This window comes from Melospiza georgiana, chromosome 1 (assembly GCF_028018845.1).
Source record: "Melospiza georgiana isolate bMelGeo1 chromosome 1, bMelGeo1.pri, whole genome shotgun sequence".
Lineage (NCBI taxonomy): Eukaryota > Metazoa > Chordata > Aves > Passeriformes > Passerellidae > Melospiza > Melospiza georgiana.
In genome coordinates, this window is record NC_080430.1 from 154317660 (window position 1) to 154336395 (window position 18736).

The 18736-nt window shown below is 52.5% G+C and overlaps 3 protein-coding genes across 3 annotated transcripts; 1 reads left to right on the top strand and 2 right to left on the bottom strand.

Annotated features, from left to right (window-relative positions):
* Positions 1–1721: 1721 nt before the first annotated feature.
* On the bottom strand, positions 1722–7651 carry LOC131087218 (NAD(P)(+)--arginine ADP-ribosyltransferase 2-like). Its single transcript, XM_058030746.1, has 3 exons — positions 6906–7651; positions 6001–6127; positions 1722–1742 (listed from the first exon to the last, which is right to left on the bottom strand). The coding sequence occupies exons 1-3, from the start codon at positions 7649–7651 to the stop codon at positions 1722–1724; spliced, it is 894 nt and encodes a 297-aa protein (XP_057886729.1).
* Positions 7652–11685: 4034 nt separating this feature from the next.
* LOC131087301 (NAD(P)(+)--arginine ADP-ribosyltransferase 2-like) lies at positions 11686–12435 on the top strand. Its single transcript, XM_058030859.1, has one exon. It carries the CDS (start codon positions 11686–11688, stop codon positions 12433–12435), a length of 750 nt encoding a protein of 249 aa, XP_057886842.1.
* Positions 12436–13185: 750 nt separating this feature from the next.
* LOC131087352 (erythroblast NAD(P)(+)--arginine ADP-ribosyltransferase-like) lies at positions 13186–17958 on the bottom strand. The gene is made up of 3 exons (XM_058030990.1): positions 17215–17958; positions 15584–15626; positions 13186–13448 (listed from the first exon to the last, which is right to left on the bottom strand). Exons 1-3 carry the CDS (start codon positions 17956–17958, stop codon positions 13186–13188), a joined length of 1050 nt encoding a protein of 349 aa, XP_057886973.1.
* Positions 17959–18736: the final 778 nt, after the last annotated feature.

Sequence of the window (18736 nt, forward strand, 5' to 3'; positions counted from 1 at the left end):
CTTTAAACTCTACCCAGTGCCTTTAGGAGAATTGAAACTTCCTTTTCTTTCTCCTCTTTTTCCCACTGTGATGGTGATTGCAGGGGTCTTAGGATGAGGGAAGAGACAAGGATCTGACTCCATGTTTCAGAATGCTGGATTTATTATTTTATTATATATATTCTATTAAAATGATACTAAAAGAATAGATACTAAAAGGATTTCATCAGAAGGCTAGCTAAGAATAGAAAAAGAAAGAATGATAACAAAGGCTTGTGGCTTGGACAGAGAGTCTGAGCCAGCTGACTGTGATTGGCCATTAATTAGAAACAACCACATGAGACCAATCACAGATGCACCTGTTGCATTCTCAGCAGCAGATAACCATTGTTTGCATTTTGTTCCTGAGGCCTCCCAGCTTCTCAGGATAAAAAATCTTAAGGAAAGGATTTTTCAGAAAATATCATGGCCACAATCCCCCCCCTCAACACTCCAATCCTGCTCCCATTCTCCCACTGTCCCACATGCCTCAAGTTCCCCCCAGTCCCTCTCCCAGCTGCTGAGTAGCTGTCGCACCTCAATTGGTGTCCTCTATCAGATGACATCCCTCTAGGCATCTTGAGCCTGTAGGTGATCACTTGGAGGAGTGGTTGGGAAGTCACCTGGGTGACTTCCCCGGCCTTGTTGGTGTGACAGGAGAATTTCTGGACCCCCCCAAGAAAAGATCCCCCAACACCAGGAGATACCTGAGCCCATGTTGGCATGGTAGCTCAGAAATTCCATTTGCCAGTTATCATTGCCACCACTTTTAATGAAGAGATGGGACTGCCATTGGGCTAAGAAGGATTTATTGCTAAGATAACCATCAGTCTCAGAGGCCATGGGATTTTAGAGGAGCAGGCAGTCAGCCGTAACACAAAATGGTCACAAGTTCTTTGTTGCAATACACTATATACCATTCTAATCTAAAGGACATTTATTTTGCATTTCTAACCTATCGCCGTAACTCATTTCCAATGCACTGCAGATGTTTTTACTCAATGGGCTTCTAAGTCACATGCACACCTTGGCTTCTATTATAACTCATAAACTCTTCACTTACTGTATTCAATCACATTTCTGTACTATAGACCTTTCACCGTCTTACACAATACAGTTTCTTACTTACTTAAGGAATATTCTTATTCACAACTTTAGAAACATAAATTTAGGATTTTTCTACTAAATGCCTGTGTACTTTATTCCTATATCAATTCAAGTTCCTGGGGGGCACTGGAGACACTTGAGGGAGGGACATGGGACTGGGGTTGCAGACTTGGGCCATGGGGGGCTCCAGAATGACATTGTGGAGACAGGGGTTGATCCCCATATTTGAGTTGTGGTCCAGGGGTGACTCCAAAAGTGTCACAGGACTGGGAGCTTGACTAGGGTTTAGGAGAGGGCTGAGGAGGAGGCTGGGATGGGTGAGGGAGTGACTTTGGGAATTTGGGTGAGGTTCCTGAGGGCCCTGGTGTCACAAGAGCTCTAAAGAGGTGTGGTAGCAGAAATGAGTTCCTGGGGAGAACTAGGGGGACATCAGAAGGCTAAACACAGGACTGGGATTCAGACTGGAGAGTGGTGGAGCACTGAGGTGACCGTGGGGATGTCAGGGATTGTTCCCAGGGTTTGGGCTGGGGAACTGCAGAGGGACTGGGGTGACACTAGGGGGGAAGGGACAAGGGACTGGGAGTGTGGTTGTGGGGCTAGTGGTCAAAGGCATAACTCTGGGGAGCACACAAAAGTCAGGTCAAGGTGGCGCAGTGTCGAAGTGGGATTGTGTTCATTGGAGACACTGCTGGTCCAGGCTCAGCTCTGCTGATTCACCCTCAGTTGTCAATTTGGGGTTGGGGATTTGAGCTGGTTTTAGCCCAATTCAGCACAAAAATCAGCACAAGACCTCTCTCAGTGCTGCCCTGATGGCCACAAATGGGGCATTGTCCCTTGGGCACATCCAGGCAGAGCATTCTGCCACATCCTGCACTTCAGGGTACCTTAAAAGGCTGGAAATTGGGATGTTCAAGAGGGCAAGCGCAGGTCCTGTCCCTGGGGAGGGACAGTAACCAGTGCCATCCCTGGCTGGTGGCACCTGCTGTAGCAGTACTGGAGATGGACCTGGGAGTGCTAGTGGCTGACTAGTGAAGCTGGCCATGTGGCCTGGGGCCAGGAGGGATCCAGGGGGCATCAGGAAGAGCAGGGCCAGGAGGTCAGGGAGTGATTGTGCCCCTCTGCCCTGCCCAGGGAGGCACATCAGGAGTGCCGTGTCCAACTCTGCCCAGTACCATGTCCTGTTCTGTCCTGCTGTGGACCCAAACCTGGTATCAGGGATGATGCTGCCTGAGCTGGGAGGTTGGGCCAGGTGCCCTCTCTTAGTCCTTACAGCCTGACCCATGCTGGGATTTGGCGATTCTGGCAGTTGCAGCTTGGGAATTGTGCACCGTAGGGCAGCAGCGAGCGCGGGAAATCAGCAGCACTGCGCATGTGCTGCCTCCAACTGCAGTTCCAGGTGCCAACAGCAGGCGGCAGCACGAGCTGCTGGTGCTGCTGAGCACCCGCCCTGCCCCATCCTTGCCCCGGGGGCTCTGCAATGGTTTGGGATGGAGCGACCTTAAAGCCCATCTGGTGCCAGCCCTGCAATGGGCAGGGACATCTTCTCTTGAGCTGGGCTGCTCCAGGCCCTGCCCAGCCTGGCCTTCAATGCTTCCAGGAGTGGGACAGCCACAGCTTTGGTATACATGGGTAACATGATGATTTGCTCTCACAATTAAGGGATAAATATTGTTTGTACCTTGAGAGAAGTTTTGTTGATTTATGGTTATGTTATGGTGGTTTGTTTTTCAGACATACATTTTTCTCCCCATAGTTCCCTTTCCCCCTTCTCTATTGTTCCCACCATGGGGCCCTGGTTGTCCAGGTTGTCAGGGTCATGTGGAGGGAGGGCATGTATCTGTGCCCCTTGCATGGGGCAACTGGGAAAGGGCCAAGCCTGTTGCTGGGTAGGCATGTCATGACAACCTCACCTCCAGTCAGACTTAAGAAAGGTCTCCACCAATGGACAGCATGGAAGAGGCAACTGACAGACAGACTCTGGGAGGGGTGAGTTATATAGAAGGAAAATTTTTGTATATGTATCACTACTTATGAATGTGTATTTGGCTGATGCAACACCAGGGGTATAAAAGGCAGAGGTGCCATTTTGTGGATGAGACTCTGGCTGAAGCTAATCACACCGCTTAGGATTCAAGTGGAACAACAATTTTGCTATTGAACATTTGAGCAGAAAAATTCACCTTGCCAGAGGCTTACTTGCACAAAGAAGACAGAAGTGTCCTGTAATTTTATTCATTAATAAAGGGAGAGGCAATGGGGAATTTCGTCATGAGGTCTCCCAAATCGCTGGACAATGCATCCTCCTTTTTATTCCAATTTACTGGCCATTTCTCCCTCTCCTCTTTCCTCATTGGCAGAGGTATTTGGAAGGTCCAGACTTCCCAATCCACTTACTGAATGTCCCTCTATGCACCCTGCCCTTCTGTAAAACATACACGTGAACATTGAATTGAGCTTTAATTCCACCCTGGGTGGGGAAAAATATTCATAAGCCTGTTAAGTCTTTTTTCTTCTTCTCAAAGTTCAGGAATTTGGCAGGACCTTGACTGAGCAGCAGTCCGTGTCAATGAGAATCATTTTCTGAAACTGATAGTTTCTCTGGTAACTTCCTTCTCTACAAGTCCCTGGCCCTATCTACCACCAGCTCCACACAATCTGTTTGTGAAGAAACATTCATCTTATTCCTTTCAGGGTTGAATTAATTGTGGTGTAGAAATAGAGTTTGGTTGTGTTTAAATCCTGAATATTTGGGAAAGCACAGTATTTGGTCAAGAATGCAAATGAATGAATTTCCAAAGAAGTTAAAGACAGTCAGGGAGATGTTGGGGGAGAGAGGGGGTGGGGAAGATTTTTGTTTTTCTTCTTCTCTTCCTCTACTCTTTTCCCTTTTTTCCCTTTTCCTCCAGGGAAAATAGCAGTGGTGGCCTTGGTGAACATATTTTTCTGGGCGTCATTGTGGCCATGGTGATCATGGAGACCATGATGATTGTGAGAAACAACTGCTCACTTTAAACTATTAAAGGTTAATTAAACACCAACAAACACAATAAAGGAACTGAATAAAGAAAAAAAGGCAGCACTGGGATCATGGCTGACTTCCAGACACTCGTCCACAAAATGGCATCTTCGACTTTTATATACCCAGTGTTGTGTCAGCTAACCTTGGCTCTCCCAAAGTCTGCCATTTAACCCTTCTTCACTGTCCTTTGGTGAAGACCTTCTGGCAACTCAACTGGAGTGAGGTGAGGTGAGGTGAGGTGAGGTGAGGTGAGGTGAGGTGAGGTGAGGTGAGGTGAGGCATGCCATGCCTTGCCAGCAACAGTCTTTCCCCATTCCCAGCTGCCCCATGCAAGGGGCACAGGTACATGTCTGGCCTCCACATGTCCCTGACAACCCCGACAACCAGGGCCATTGGTGGAAACAACACAGAGCGGGGAAAGGGGACAGTGGGGAGAACAGAGGATGTCCAAACAACAAACTACAATAACATAGCCATACAACAAGAAAACTTCTCTTAACATACAGACGAGATTCATCCCTTAATTAGAAGAGTCAATCATCATATTGCCAATCTATACCAAAACTATGGCACCCCCACTCCAGGAAGGGTTGAAGGCCAGGCTGGGGGGGCCCTGGAGCAGCCTGGCCCAGGGGAAGATGTCCCTGCCAATGCCTGGGCTGGCACCAGATGGGCTTTAAGGTTGCTTGATCCCAAACCATTGCAGAGCCCATGAGGCCGGGATGGGGCAGGGCAGGCACTGGGCAGCGGCTGCAGCTTGTGCTGCCGCCTGCTGTTGGCACCTGGAACTGCACAGCGTGGCTGAATTCCTGCTCTCGCTGCTGCCCTCCAGTGGACAATTCCCACACCACAATTCTCAGAATCCCCAAATGCCAGCATGGGTCAGGCTGGAAGGACCCAGAGTGGGCACCATTCCCAGAATGGCCCAACCTCCCAGCTCAGGTGACATTGTCCCTGAGCATGGGATTGAGTCCAGAGCAGGACATAACAAGACATGGCAGTGGGCGGAGCTGGACACAGCACTGGACGGAACCAGACACGGTACTGCTGATATGCCTCCCTGGGAAGGGCAGAGGGGCACGGTCACTCCCTCACCTCCTGGTCCTACTCTTCCTGATACCCCCTAGATCCCTCCTGGTCCCAGGCCACATGGCCAGCTCCATTGGTCACCCACCAGCACCCCCAGGTCCTTCTCCAGAGCTGATCCAGCAGGTCCCTCCTGCCGGGACTGCTGACTGAGGTCTGTCCCTCCCGAGGGACAGGACCTGCGCTTGCCCTCTTGAACATTCCAATTTCCAGCCTTTAAGGTTCCCCTGAACTGCAGGATGTGGCAGGATGCTCTGCTTGCAATGTGGTCAATGGACAATGCCCCATTTGTGGCCGTCAGGGCAGCATTGAGAGAGGTTTTGTGCTGATTTTGTTTCTGAATTGGGCTAAAACCAGCCCAAATCACCAGCCTTGAATTGACAACTGAGGGTGAAGCACCAGGCTTGGCCGTTCATCACCTGAACTTGGGAATGTCCAGCCCCTACTCAGGCAGAGATTCCTCTCCCGTATTCCCCCTTGGAATAAAATGTGTGTGAGGTTCATGCCCTTGGATGGGGATGCTCCCCAAGAGAGAAGGTTGTCCGAAAGATATTTTCCCACGAGTGTTACTCTGGGGAGCGACCTCAAGCCCAGCTTAAGAATTGTGATATTTTGCTGGCTGTGACAGATTTATTGAATAGAATACTTTTGATAGAATTATTTAATAGAATGGCTTTTCACAATGGTCTTGATGGCCATCCTGGCCAGGTTGGCTGTGGTAGCCTTGTGGCTGAGGGAGTCTTGATGATCATGGTGGCCATGGTTCCCACAGCGACCACAGTGAATTCGGTGGCCTTGGTGGTCTCGTGGTTCAGAGTATCCTGGTGGCCACTGCCAAGGCTGCATTGGCCAGGAGGCATCCTCGGAAGTGAAAGGTGGCCATGTGGATGCTCCCACCTGGGAGAAAAAGAAGGACATCAGGGGGAACATGTGAGAAATCAGAGGATCAGGAACAGCCATAGTGGGGTGTTGGTTGTGGCAGGTTATATGGGGGACCCTGAGGTGACAGGTGACAGGGTGTCAAGGAGGTCATGGGGTTGTTAGGGGACAGGGTTGTCCAAGGATCGTGGTGGGCTTAGGGGTGACAGGGGTCAGGGGCTGCCATGGGGTTGACAGGGGTTGAGAGAGGGAGTATCAAGGAGGATCCTGGCCCCACCTGCATTCAGCACACAGGGCCTGTCCCAACAGCACTGCCTTTGGTGTGGAGGGACAGGATCAGTACAAGAGGGTCCCTGTCTCTGCCCCTGTCCCTGTCCACCACTGGCAGTGGTGTTCCTGTCCCTGTCTCCCCCCAGATGTGGGGATCTCCATCCCTGTGCCCTGTCAGGGGCCTTCTTATCCACATGCCCGCAATCAGTGTCACCAGATTTGGTGTGCCCAGCATGAGGTGTCCTGATCCCCAAACTCTTAGTGAGTGTCCCCACTCCCTGTGCCCTGTCATGGATGTCCCCTGTCCACACTTGCTGTCCCCAGCACTGGGTGTCGCTGTGGCCCCACCTACGGTGAGTGTCCACAAGACAAGGTATCCCGGTCCTTGTCCCCAGCTGTGGATGTCCTTGTCCCCCCACTCACAGTGAATGGCCCTGTCCCCCATCTGCAGTGAATGTCGTTGTCCCCTGTGCCTTATTATGGGTGTCTCCATCACCCCAGGCTGTCCCTTGTGCCATCACCTCACAGCAATGCGCAGTTGTATTTGCTGTAGGTCCCGGAGGATCGGAGAGTGATCCATGCTCTCTTCCCATTCTGGGTGACTTTGGTGACCTCAAAGGTTTCGTATGGCGGGATCAGCACCTCACGGTTGCTCAGATAGAAGGAAAAAGCCTGGATGTCCACACCGTGGCACGTTTGAACCTCAAATATGGTATCTGTTCCGTACTTCTGGGCAACCTCTTTGCTCAGTGATGTCGATGTGAATTGACCAAACCGGACCTTCTGACCACGACGGGCCTGGAACTGGACGTCATGCACACCCCGGAACACCTGGCGACACTGCCCATTCTGAGCCTGCCTCAGTTTCACCAGAGCCTGGGTCAGCAGGAAATGCAGCATTTTGAAGTGGAAGTTGTTCCGGTATTCCTGGCGGGAGTGTCCAGCCGTACGCACGGCTGCGTTGAAATCCTTGTAAATGTCCTTTGTTGAGTAGGCCATGACAGCAACGGCCTGGGCTGGAGATGCCAGAGGGGACACATGGGAGCCCCTCTTGCGCCACTCAGCCTCGGCCTTCATCCAGGTCTTGGCAAAGAGAGGATTCTTCTGAGACTCAAATTTGTAGAGTGCTGGTAATGCCTTGGTCATGGCAGGGCCGCAGCCCCGGTACTGGTCATCGAAGGAGTCCTGGGCCATGTCCATGGGTACCACCTTGATGGCCACGGTGGCCACAGCCATTGCCAGCAGTGCCAGGGTGTGAGCCAGGAGGGCCATGGCGGTGAGAGGCCACTAGAAGTTGGGTGGGACACTAGGGGACAAAGAGGGACACACTGAGGGGACAATAAGAGCACACAGGGTTACATGAGAAGTGTTCCTCTATGAGGGGCTGAGGAGGGCAAATGGGATCAGTCTGGAGCAGGGCTAGAGGGGCAGCTCAGGCCAGAAGACCTGAGGATGTAACCTGGAATGCTGATCCCAAATCCTGGGGTCATTCCAGAACTCCACAGTATCCCTCAGAATCCCAGGACATCAATCCCACTCCCATGGTCCCATGTCCCCAACCACTGGTTCCCCCTAATGACCCCCAGGAACTTAACCCAAATTCTGAGGTAACTCCCTGTTCCCCCAGTAGTGAACTCCTGAATCCCATTTCTGTGACCCTTCAAATGTTGTCTCTGTGCCCACTAGCCCCCCAACCCCACTCCCAGTCTCATTTCACTTCCCGCCTAGTGTCACTCCAGCCCTCTGCAGTTTCCCAGGTCAAACCCTGGGAACAATCCCTGACATCCCCAGGGTCCCCTCAGTGCTTCACCAACTCCCAATCTGAATCCCAGTCCTGTGTTTAGCCTTCTGATGTCCCCCCAATGCTCCCCAGGAACTCATTCCTGCTCCCATATCTCATTAGACCACTTGTGACCCCAGGACCCTCAGGAATCTCACCCAAAATCCCAAAGCTACCCCCTCACCCACTCCAGCATCCCCCTCAGCCCTCTCCTACAATACAGTCTAGCTCTCCATCCCATGATCCTTTTGGTGTCACCCCAGGACCTCAACCCAAATCTGGGGATCAACCCTTGTTTTCACAATGTCATGCTGGAGCTCCCCATGGCTCAGTCTGAAACCCCAGTCCCCTGTCCCTCCCTCATGTGTTCCCAGTGTCCCCCACCACCTGATCCCGAAATCAGCCGGAGTGAAATCCCTGATGGAGCTGGAGGTAGCAGAAAGCTGGAATTCTTGATCAGCTCGGACTCACAGCAGATCTCTCCTGGTCCTGCAGCTCAGGGGGGACATTGCCATGGGGTATTTATCCACCACAATTATAAATATTCATTACAATCAACTTCTTATCTCATACAGAAACAGCACTTTCTCAAGAAATAATTTGCATGCCTCCACCTTTCTCTGGAAGTTCTTTCATTGTACTGGAAGGCCATAAAAATGGGGTCTCAGGGGGGCCATTTTCACTGAGTGCCCCAATATGCCAGATGACCTCACCTGGAATATTTGCTTTGAACACATGCTGCTCATTCTGTAACTTCGGCAAGTTACAGGACTTGCCAGAAAAACCTCACTGGAGCTCCTTTTACATATGGGTTTCTCTATGGGCTCCAGCCCTGTTCATCCTTCATCCTCCATCCATTTTCATCCTTTTCATGCTTTTATCAGTCAGTCTTTAAGCTCTATGCAGTGCCTTCAGGGAAATTGAAACTTTCTATTTTATTTCTATCAACTGAGACTTCAGGTGACCTGTGCAGTGCTTTTCCAAACAACTCAGTCAGACACAATAGGCCCAGTTCAATGCGGGCTGTAGCAGCAACTGCTCTCCTCATCCAAGAAATCAGGGAAATCCAATTTGGGACAAAATTTTGTGGTATACACTCTGCTCATCGTAACTGCAAGAAGATGTGGTACAAGGGGCAGAGCTCGATATGTTACATAGAGCTCCAGAGCTCTCAGTGAGAAAAAGAGCAAACATTGGAACTCACTTGCCAGCTGCTTTGAGCATTGCTCATGCCCATGGAGCCATATTGGAAGAAGGAAGTCGGTTATCAGCACACCAGTCTCTGATTAAATATAAAGAGCAAATATTGTTCCTTCTTGATTCCATTCAGCTGCCCAAAGAAGTGGCCATACTACATTCCAGTGCACACTAGCTTGGGGATTGACAAGTTTCGGTGGGTAAATAGATTTGTAATAAAGCTGCACAAGAGGTTTTGCAACAAAGCATCCTGGTGTTAATTCCTGAGAAATGAATTTCAGCCCCAGAGGTGAGGCCTGGATAGAGTTGGGCAGATTGAAAATTGGCTGCTTATCTAAAAGCCCAGTATAAAGAGGGTGGTTACTCCCCGTCACCTCCACATTTATTCTGCATATCCACATGTTTACATCCTTTTCTTGCTTTTGCCAATCAGGCATTAAACTCTACCCAGCACCTTCAGGGGAACTGAAACTTTCTATTCTTTCTGTTATTTCTCACTGCCCCAGCACCCTAATCCTGCACCCGCCATCCCACAAGCCCCTGGCTGTCTCCTGTGTTGTCACCTCACAGCAATGGCTCCGTGGGCATGAACAATGCTCAAAGCGGATGGCAAGTGAGTTCCTATGCTTGTTAATTTTCTCACTTCCAATTCCATAGCTCTTTGTAACATATCGAGCTCTGCCCCTTGTAACACATCTTTTTGCAGTTACGATGAGCATAGTGTATACCACAAACTTTTGTCCCAAATTGGATTTCCCGGATTTCTTGGATGAGGAGAGCAGTTGCTGCTACAGCCCACATTGACCTGGGCCAGTCGTGTCTGACTGAGTTGTTTGGAAAAGCACCACACAGGTCACCTGAAGTCTCAGTTGATAGAAATAAAATAGAAAGTTTCAGTTTCCCTGAAGGCACTGGATAGAGCCTAAAGACTGACTGATAAAAGCATGAAAAGGATGAAAAGGATGAAAATGAAGGAAGAACGTGGCTGGAGCCCATGGAAAGACAGGTAAAGGGAACGCCAGTGAGGGGTTTTTGGCAATAAAGAATGAGCAGCACCTGTTAAAAGCAAATATTCCAGGTGAGGTCATCTGGCATATTGGGGCACTCAGTGAAAATGGCCCCCCTGAGACCCCATTTTTATGGCCTTCCAGTACAATGAAAGAACTTCCAGAGAAAGGTGGAGGCATGCAAATTATTTCTTGAGAAAGTGCTGTTTCTGTATGAGATAAGAAGCTGATTGTAATGAATATTTATAATTGTGGTGGATAAATACCCCATGGCAATGTCCCCCCTGAGCTGCAGGACCAGGAGAGATCTGCTGTGAGTCCGAGCTGATCAAGAATTCCAGCTTTCTGCTACCTCCAGCTCCATCAGGGATTTCACTCCGGTTGATTTCGGTATCAGGTGGTGGGGGACACTGGGGAGTCAGGAGGGAGGGCCACGGGACTGGGGTTGCAGACTGGGGCATGGGGGGCTCCAGCATGACATTGTGGAGACAGGGGTTGATCCCCAGATTTGGGGTCCTGGGGTGACACCAAAAGTGTCATGAGACAGGGAGCGTGACTGAGGTTTAGGAGAGGGCTGAGGGGGATGCTGGGGTGGGTGAGGGAGTGGCTTTAGGAATTTGGGAGAGGTTCCTGAGAGGCCTGGGTCACAAGTGGTCTAAAGAGTTGTGGTAGTAGGAATGAGTTTCTGGGGAGAATTGGGGGGATATCAGAAGGCTGAACAAAGCACTGAGATTTGGACTGGAGAGTTGTGGAGCACTGAGATGACAATGGGGATGTCAGGGATTGTTCCCAGGGTTTGGGCTGGAGAACTGCAGAGGGGCTGGGGTGATACTAGGGGGGAAGGAACACGGGACTGTGAGTGCAGTTGTGGGGTTTGTGGGCAAAGGAATGACACTGGGAGGGGGACACAAAAGTCAGGTATAGGGGGTGCATTGTTGGAGTGGGACTGGGGTCTTGCGGGACAGTGCTGGGGGAACAGAAAGTTATGCCAGAATTTGGGTCAAGTTCCTGGGGCTCATTAGGAGAACACCAGTTGTAGGGGACATGGGACCTTGGCAGTGAGATTGATGTCCTGGGTTTCTGAGGGATACTGGGGATTCCAGGAATAATCTCAGGATTTGGGATCAGCATTCCAGGATGTGTCCACAGGTCTTCTGGCCTGAGCTGCCTCTCAACCCTGCTCCAGGTGGACTCCAGTTCCCGTCCACAGTCCCTCATAGAGGAACATTTCCCATGTACTCCAGTGCCACCTAAGTGTCTCCTTTGTGTGTCTATATTTGTCTTCCAGTTTCCCACACTGGTCTTGGTGGACATTCACTGCCATGGTCCTCCTGGCTCACACCCTGGCACTGCTGGCAATGACTTTGGCCGCCACAGCCATCAAGGTGGTGCCCCTGGACATGGCCCAGGACTCCTTCGATGACCAGTACCGGGGCTGCGGCCCTGCCATGACCAAGGCATTGCCAGCACTCTACAAATTTGAGTTTCAGAAGAATCCTCTCTTTGCCAAGACCTGGGTGAAGGCTGAGGCTGAGTGGCGCAAGCGGGGCTCCCATGTGTCCCCTTTGACGTCTCCAGGCCAGGCTGTCGCTGTCATGGCCTACACAATGAAGGACATTTACAAGGACTTCAATGCAGCCGTACACGTGGCTGGACGCTCCCGCCAGGAATACCGGAACAACTTCCACTTCAAAATGCTGCATTTCCTGCTGACCCAGGCCCTGGTGACACTGAGGCAGGCTCAGAACGGGCAGTGTCGCCAGGTGTACCGGGGTGTGCGTGATGTCCGGTTCCAGGCGCGGCAAGGCCAGAGGGTCCGGTTTGGTCAATTCACATCAACATCTCCACGTAAAGAGATTGCTCTGCACTTTGGGACAGACACGATATTCCAAGTGCAGACGTGCCATGGTGTGGATATCCGGCAGTTCTCCATGTATCCAACAGAGGAAGAGGTGCTGATCCCACCATTTGAGACCTTTCAGGTCACCCAAGTCATCTGGGATGGGAAGAGGACATGGATCTGGCTCCGCTCCTTCGGGACCTTCAGCAAATACAACTGCGCATTGCTGTGAGGTGACAGCACTGGGGACACCCTGGGGGGATGCGGACACTCACTGTGGGCATGGGGACTCCCATGACAAGGCTCAGAGGACCATGACACTCACTGGGGATGGGGAACAGTGGGTGGACAAGGACACCCAGAGCTGGAGAGAAACACTGGGATAGCCAGTGCAGGGTACGCCCACTGACAGTGTGGGGACAGGTAAACCCAGTCCTGGGGACAGCCACTGTTGGCTGGGGACACACAAGACAGGACATGTGGGGTTTGGGGACACTCCCTGTCACCTGTGGGGACACTAACTGAGAGTTTGGGGTGAGGGACACCCCATGATGGGGACACTGAATCTACGGACACCCATTTGTGGTCATGGGAAAAGGAAAACCCATGACAGGACACTTGGAGGGGAACCCCTCAGCTGGGACATTCCTGCCAGGAAAGGCCAGAGACAGAGACAGAGAAAGCGACAGAGACAGAGAAATCCCCATACTCACCCTGTCCCTCCCTACCAAATGCACTGCTGTGGGGATGGGCCCTTTGTGCTGTATGTGGGTGGGCCAGGAGCACCATAGCATTCCCTGAACCCCTGTCACCCCTATGGCACTCCGTGAGTCCCCCTAACCCCTGTCACTGCTAAGCCCACCATGAAATCTCTTACACCCCTGGCCCCCATACCCCACAGCCCCCAAAACCTCATCACCTGTCACCTCATGGTCCCCTCTATCTTGTCACCCCTGACATACCTTTATGACTGTCCCTGACCTTACTCCTTCCCTGGTCCCCCTGAGCACCCTCTTTTATTAGCAGGAGCATCCCCAGGAGCACCCCCAGAGCCGCCTTCCACCTCAGAGATCTCCTCCTCACCCCACATCCCAGGAAGTTGCCACCAGGATCCTCTGAGCCGCAAGGCTGGCAAGACCCCCGAGGTCACTGTGGTGACTGTGGTAACTGTGGCCACCATGGCCACCATAGATGCCAAGATCACTGTCATTGCTGTGGCCACCACAATCAGCAAGATCACCAAGACTCCCATGGAAATAAGACCCCCAAAGTTACCAAGGCCACCACAGCCACTCTGGTCCCCATGACCACTATAAACCACCAAGGCCACTGTGACCATCATGATCACCGAGACTCCCTGAGCCACAAGGATACCACAGCCACTGTGACCACTATGACCACCAAGGCCTTTGTTCAAAGGAATTCTATTAAATAATGCCATCATAACAATTCCATTAAATAAATCTGTCACAGCCAGCCAAAAGTGATTATTCTTAAGCAGGACTTGATGTCATTCCCCACACCAACACTCACGAGAATTTCTCTTTCTCTCAGCTTCAAGGAGGATCCTTAGGGAACATCCCCTTTCCAAAAGTGGAACATCAAAGACATTTCATTGCAAGCAGAAATAGGGGAGAGGAATCCCTGTCTTAGAGGGGACTGGACATTCCCAGGGTCAGCTGATGAATAGCCAGGCCCAGGTCTGGTGCTTCAGCATCAGTTATCAATTCAGAGTTGGTGATTTGGGCTGGTTTTAGCCCAATTCAGCACCAAAATCAGCACCGGACCCCTCCCAATCCAGCCCTGATGGCAACAAATGGGGCATTGATTCTTGGTCACATTCCAGGCAGAGCATCCTACCACATCCTGCTGTTCATGGAGACCTTAAAGGCTGGAAATTGGAAGGCTGAAGAGGGCAAGGACAGGTCCTGTCCCTGGGGAGGGACAGTCCCTAGTTCCAGTCCAGGCTGGGGGAGACATACTGGAGCATATCTGGAGAAGGACATGGGGTTGCTTGTGGGTGACTGGTGGAGCTGGCTGTGTGGCCTGGGGCCAAGAGGGATCTAGGGGACTTCAGGAGGTGCGGGGCCAGGAGGTCAGGAAGTGATTGTGCCCCTCTGCCCTGCCCAGTGAGGCACATCAGGATTGCTGTGTCCAGCTCTGTCCAGTGCCATGTCCAGTTCTGGGCTGCTCTGGATCCATTCGTGGTCTCAGGGATAATGCTGGCTGAGCTGGGAGGTTGGGCCAGGTGCACACTCTGTGTCCTTCGTGTCTCATCCTTTCTGGGATTTGGGGATTCTGGCGGTTGCAGTTCAGGAATTGTCCACCGGAGGACAGCAGTGAGCGTGGGAATTCAGTTGCACTGTGCAGTTCCAGGTGCCAACAGCAGGCGGCAGCACGAGCTGCTGGCGCTGCCAAGGGCCTGCCCTGCTCCATGCTGGCCCCGGGGGCTCTGCAATGATTTGGGATGGAGAACCCTTAAAGCCCGTTCGGTGCCAGCCCAGGCATTGGCAGGGACATCTTCCCCTGGGCCAGGCTGCACCAGGCCCTGCCCAGCCTGGCCTTGGACATGGCCAGAGATGGGGCAGCCACAGCTTCTCTGGGCAGCCTCTGCCGGGGCATCACCACTGTCACTGGGAAGGATTTTATAGCAAAGGTGGGTTGTGAAAAATGACTAGATGAATTGGATTCTTTTTCGGGAGAAATTGTTGTCAATGTCTTCAAAATGGATCTTGATGGCTCCACAAAAATGAAGTTTGTCACTGAACCCTGGTGCTTTGACCAGAAAGTTTTTACTCCAGAACTTGGAGAGAGAAACCCCACAGGGAATATGGCTGTGGAAACTCTGTCCCTTTATTTGAATTGAGTTTCAAGACTATTTTGTGAACACTTAGCTTTTCCTAGTGTGGCTTTTCCCCACATGCTGAAGGTTAGAGCCTAAAGTCTGACTGGCAAAAATTATAAAAGGATGTAAAAGTATTTACACAGGACAATTAAAGTGGCTGGAAGCAGTGTTCAAAGAGATAAAGGGAAGTCTGGCCCAGGGGAAGATGTCCCTGCCCATGGCAGGGCTGGCACCGGACGGGCTTTAAGGCTTTAAGGGTTCTCCATCCCAAACCATTGCAGAGCCCCCGGGGCCGAGATGGTGGGGGGGGGGGGGGGGTTTAGGCACTCAGCAGCGCCAGCAGGGCCAGCAGCTCGTGCTGCCACCTGCTGTTGGCACCTGGAAGTGCAGCTGGGGGCGGTGCATGCACAGTGCTGCTGATTTCCCAGACTCGCTGCTGCCCTCCGGTGGACAATTCCTGAACCACAACTCCCAGAATCCCCGAATCCCAGAATGGGTCAGGCTGGAAGGACCCAGAGTGGGCACCTGGCCCCACCTCCCAGCTCAGGCAGCATCATCCCTGAGACTGGGATTGGAAACTAGAGCAGCCCCGTAACAGGACATGGCATTGGGCAGAGCTAGACACGGCACTTGCGATGTGCCTCCCTGGGCAGGGCACAGGGGCACAATCACTCCCTGACCTCTTGGCCTCACACTTTCCAACACCCCCTGGTTCCCTTCTGGCCCTTATCGTCATGGCCAGCTCTACTTGTTACCCACCAGCACCCCCAGGTCCTTCTCCAGAGCTGCTCCAGCACATCCCCACCAGCCAGGACTGGCACTGGGGACTGTGTTCCCCCAGGGACAGGACCTGCCCATGCCCTCTAGAACCTCCCAGTTTCCAGTCTTTAAGGTCCCCTGAAGTCCAGGATGTGGCTGGATGCTCTTCCTAGAATGCACCCAAGGGACAGTACTCTATTTTTGTGGCCATCAGGGCAACATTGAGGGGTGTCTTGATCTAATTTTGGTGCTGAATTGGGCTAAAACCAGCCCAAATCATGAACCCCAAATAGACAACTGAGGATTAAGTGCCAGAGCTGGACCTGGCCATCTATCAACTGACCCTGGGAGTGTCCAGCCCACTCTCAGACAGAGATTCCTCTCCCCTATTCCTGTTTGGAATGAAATGTGTGTGACATTCCTCCCTCGGGAAGGGGTTGTTCACCAAGGATCCTCCTCGAGGCTGAGAGAAAGAGACGTTCCCAAAAGTGTTGTCCGGGGAGTGACATCGAGCCGTGCATAAGAATTGTCACTTTTGGCTGGCTGTGACAGATTTATTTAATGGAGTTGTTTTGATAGAATTATTTATTAAAATGTGTTTGCCCAATGGCTTTGGTATGCACAGTGGTCAGTGTGGCTGTGGAAGCCTTGTATCTCAGGGAGTCTTGGTGATCATGGTGGCCATGGCTTCCAGAGTCACTATGGTGACCTCAGTGACCTTGGCAGCCTCATGGCTCAGAGGATCCTGGTGTCCACTGCCAGAGCTGTGGCAGCTAGGAGGAGTCCTCTGAGGTGGAAAGGGGTGCTGGGGATGCTCCAACCTGAGGGACAAAGAGAGAGATCAGAGGGACTGTGAGGGGAGTGAGGGGTTTGGGGATGGCCATAATGGGGAGAGAGGGATTACAGGAGTGATGGGGACCATGAGGTGATGCATTGCAGGATGTCGGTGAGGGCATAGGGGTCTATAGGGAGCCAGGGAGGTCAGGGATTCATGGTGGGCTTAGGGGTTACAGGGGGGAGCCATGGGGGTTCATGACCCACCCTCATCCCGCTCACAGGGCCCATTCTCACAGCACTGCCCAGGGCGGGGAGGGACAGGGTCAGAACGAGGAGATCCCAATCTCTGTCCCTGTCCCTGTTATCCCCTGGCAGGGGTGTCTCTGTCCGTGTTCCCACCCAGAAGTGCGGGCCCCCATCCCTGTGGCCTTTCATGGGTGTTCCTATCCCCATGCCCACAACAGCAGTCCCCAAACTTGCTGTCTCCAGCATGTTCCCCCACACACAGTGGGAGTCTCTGTCCCAGTCCCCATCCCCAGTGAGTGTCATTGTCCTCTGTGCCCTCTCATGGGTGTCCCCATGGCCACAGTGGGTTTCCCATCCCCCCAGGCCGTTCCTTAGTGCTCTCACCTCACACCACACGCAGTTGAATTCGCTTAAGGTGCCGGTGGAGAGGAGTTGGATCTGTGTCTTGTTTCTTTCCTGGGTGATTTGGGTGACATTGAAGGTCTCAAAGGGTGGGATCAGCACCACCTTCTCTTCTGGATGTTCAGTGAAAAACTGGATTTCCACGCCATGGCACGTGTGCAGCTCGAGCACCGTGTCATTGGAGCACTCGCCAGTTGGTTTGCTCGGGGACACCAACATGAATTCACCCAACCGGATGATATCACCATGCTGTGCCTCAAACCAGACCCCACAAACCCTCTGGAAAACATCAAGACACTGCCCTTTCTGAGCATCCCGCAGCGTTGCCAGGGCATCGGTCAGCAGGAAATGCAGCGTTTTGAAGTGGAAGTTGTCCCGGTATTCCATGTCAGGACGCCCGGCCACACGCACAGCATCATTGAACATGCTGGACAGGCCATCCATTGTGAAGGCCATAATGGCAGTGGCCTGCTCTGGAGACAGAGGGGACTCAGGGGGCCCCCGTCTCTGCCACTCGGCTGCAGCCTTTACCCAAACCTCGGCAAACTTCTCATTCTGCTCAAACTCGGAGTTGTTGAGGGCTGGCAATGCTGCCTTCATGGCAGGGCCACAGCCCTGGTACTGGTCATCGAAGGAGTACGGGGCCATGTCCAGGGTCACCACCTCGACAGCCGTGGTAGCCATGGCCATTGCCAGCAGTGCCAGGGTCTGAGCCAGAGGGGCCATGTCGGGGAGAGGCCACAGCGACCAAGTGTGGACACTGGAGGACACAGAGGGGACATGGGGGAGACACGGGGAGGGTTCCTCAGTGAGGGACTGGGGAGGGGAGTGGGGTCAGCCCAGGGGGAAGGGAGGCACTCCTGGCCAGCAGACCCCTGGGCATGTCTGGAGTCCCTGATCCCAAATTCTGGGTTACTTAGGCCTCCCCAAGCTCCCCAGGGATGCCAATTCCAATTGCGCAGTACCTCAGCCCCCCAGAAGCCCAATTATACTCACAGGAATTCAAGTTCCCCAAGGCCCCCTACAACACTGATCCAAATCCTGGAGTCACATCCTGAGCCCCCCAGTGTCCCTCTCACCCATCCTTAGACCCCAATCCCACTCCCATTCCCCAGTTCCTTTGGTGTCACCTCAGGACATCAACCCAAATCCAGGCATCACTCCCAGCCCCAAAAGTGTCTGCCAGCACCCCCATGACCCCAATCCCCTCTCATCATCCCGTGTTCTCCCCTCACTTACCCCCAGAACATCCCATGACCCCAATACCAGTCCTGTGACTCCCCCAGTATCCCCCAAGCACCAGAATCCCAATCCCTCAGTCCCATGTCCACCACTAAGTGTCTGCTTGGAGTCCCCCCCAGACCTCGATACCGAAATCGGCCGGAGTGAACTCCCTGATGGAACTGGAGGTATCAGAAAGCCGGAATTCTTGATCAGCTGGGACTCACAGCAGATCTCTCCTGGTCCGCAGATCAGTGAGGACTCAGCTATGGGGTATTTATTC

Coding starts and splice junctions, on each gene's coding strand:
- LOC131087218 (XM_058030746.1), bottom strand. CDS start 7,651: ATGGCCCTCCTGGCTCACACCCTGGCACTGCTGGCAATGGCTGTGGCC. Junction 6,128..6,905: donor AAATACAACTGCGCATTGCT/GTGAGGTGATGG, acceptor TTTTTCTCCCAG/GTGGGAGCATCCACATGGCC. Junction 1,743..6,000: donor CCGAATTCACTGTGGTCGCT/GTGGGAACCATG, acceptor TGTGCTCCCCAG/AGTTATGCCTTTGACCACTA.
- LOC131087301 (XM_058030859.1), top strand. CDS start 11,686: ATGGTCCTCCTGGCTCACACCCTGGCACTGCTGGCAATGACTTTGGCC.
- LOC131087352 (XM_058030990.1), bottom strand. CDS start 17,958: ATGGCCCCTCTGGCTCAGACCCTGGCACTGCTGGCAATGGCCATGGCT. Junction 15,627..17,214: donor TCAACTGCGTGTGGTGTGAG/GTGAGAGCACTA, acceptor GGGCTGCTCTAG/TTTCCAATCCCAGTCTCAGG. Junction 13,449..15,583: donor GATGCTGCCTGAGCTGGGAG/GTGGGGCCAGGT, acceptor TTTCCATGGGAG/TCTTGGTGATCTTGCTGATT.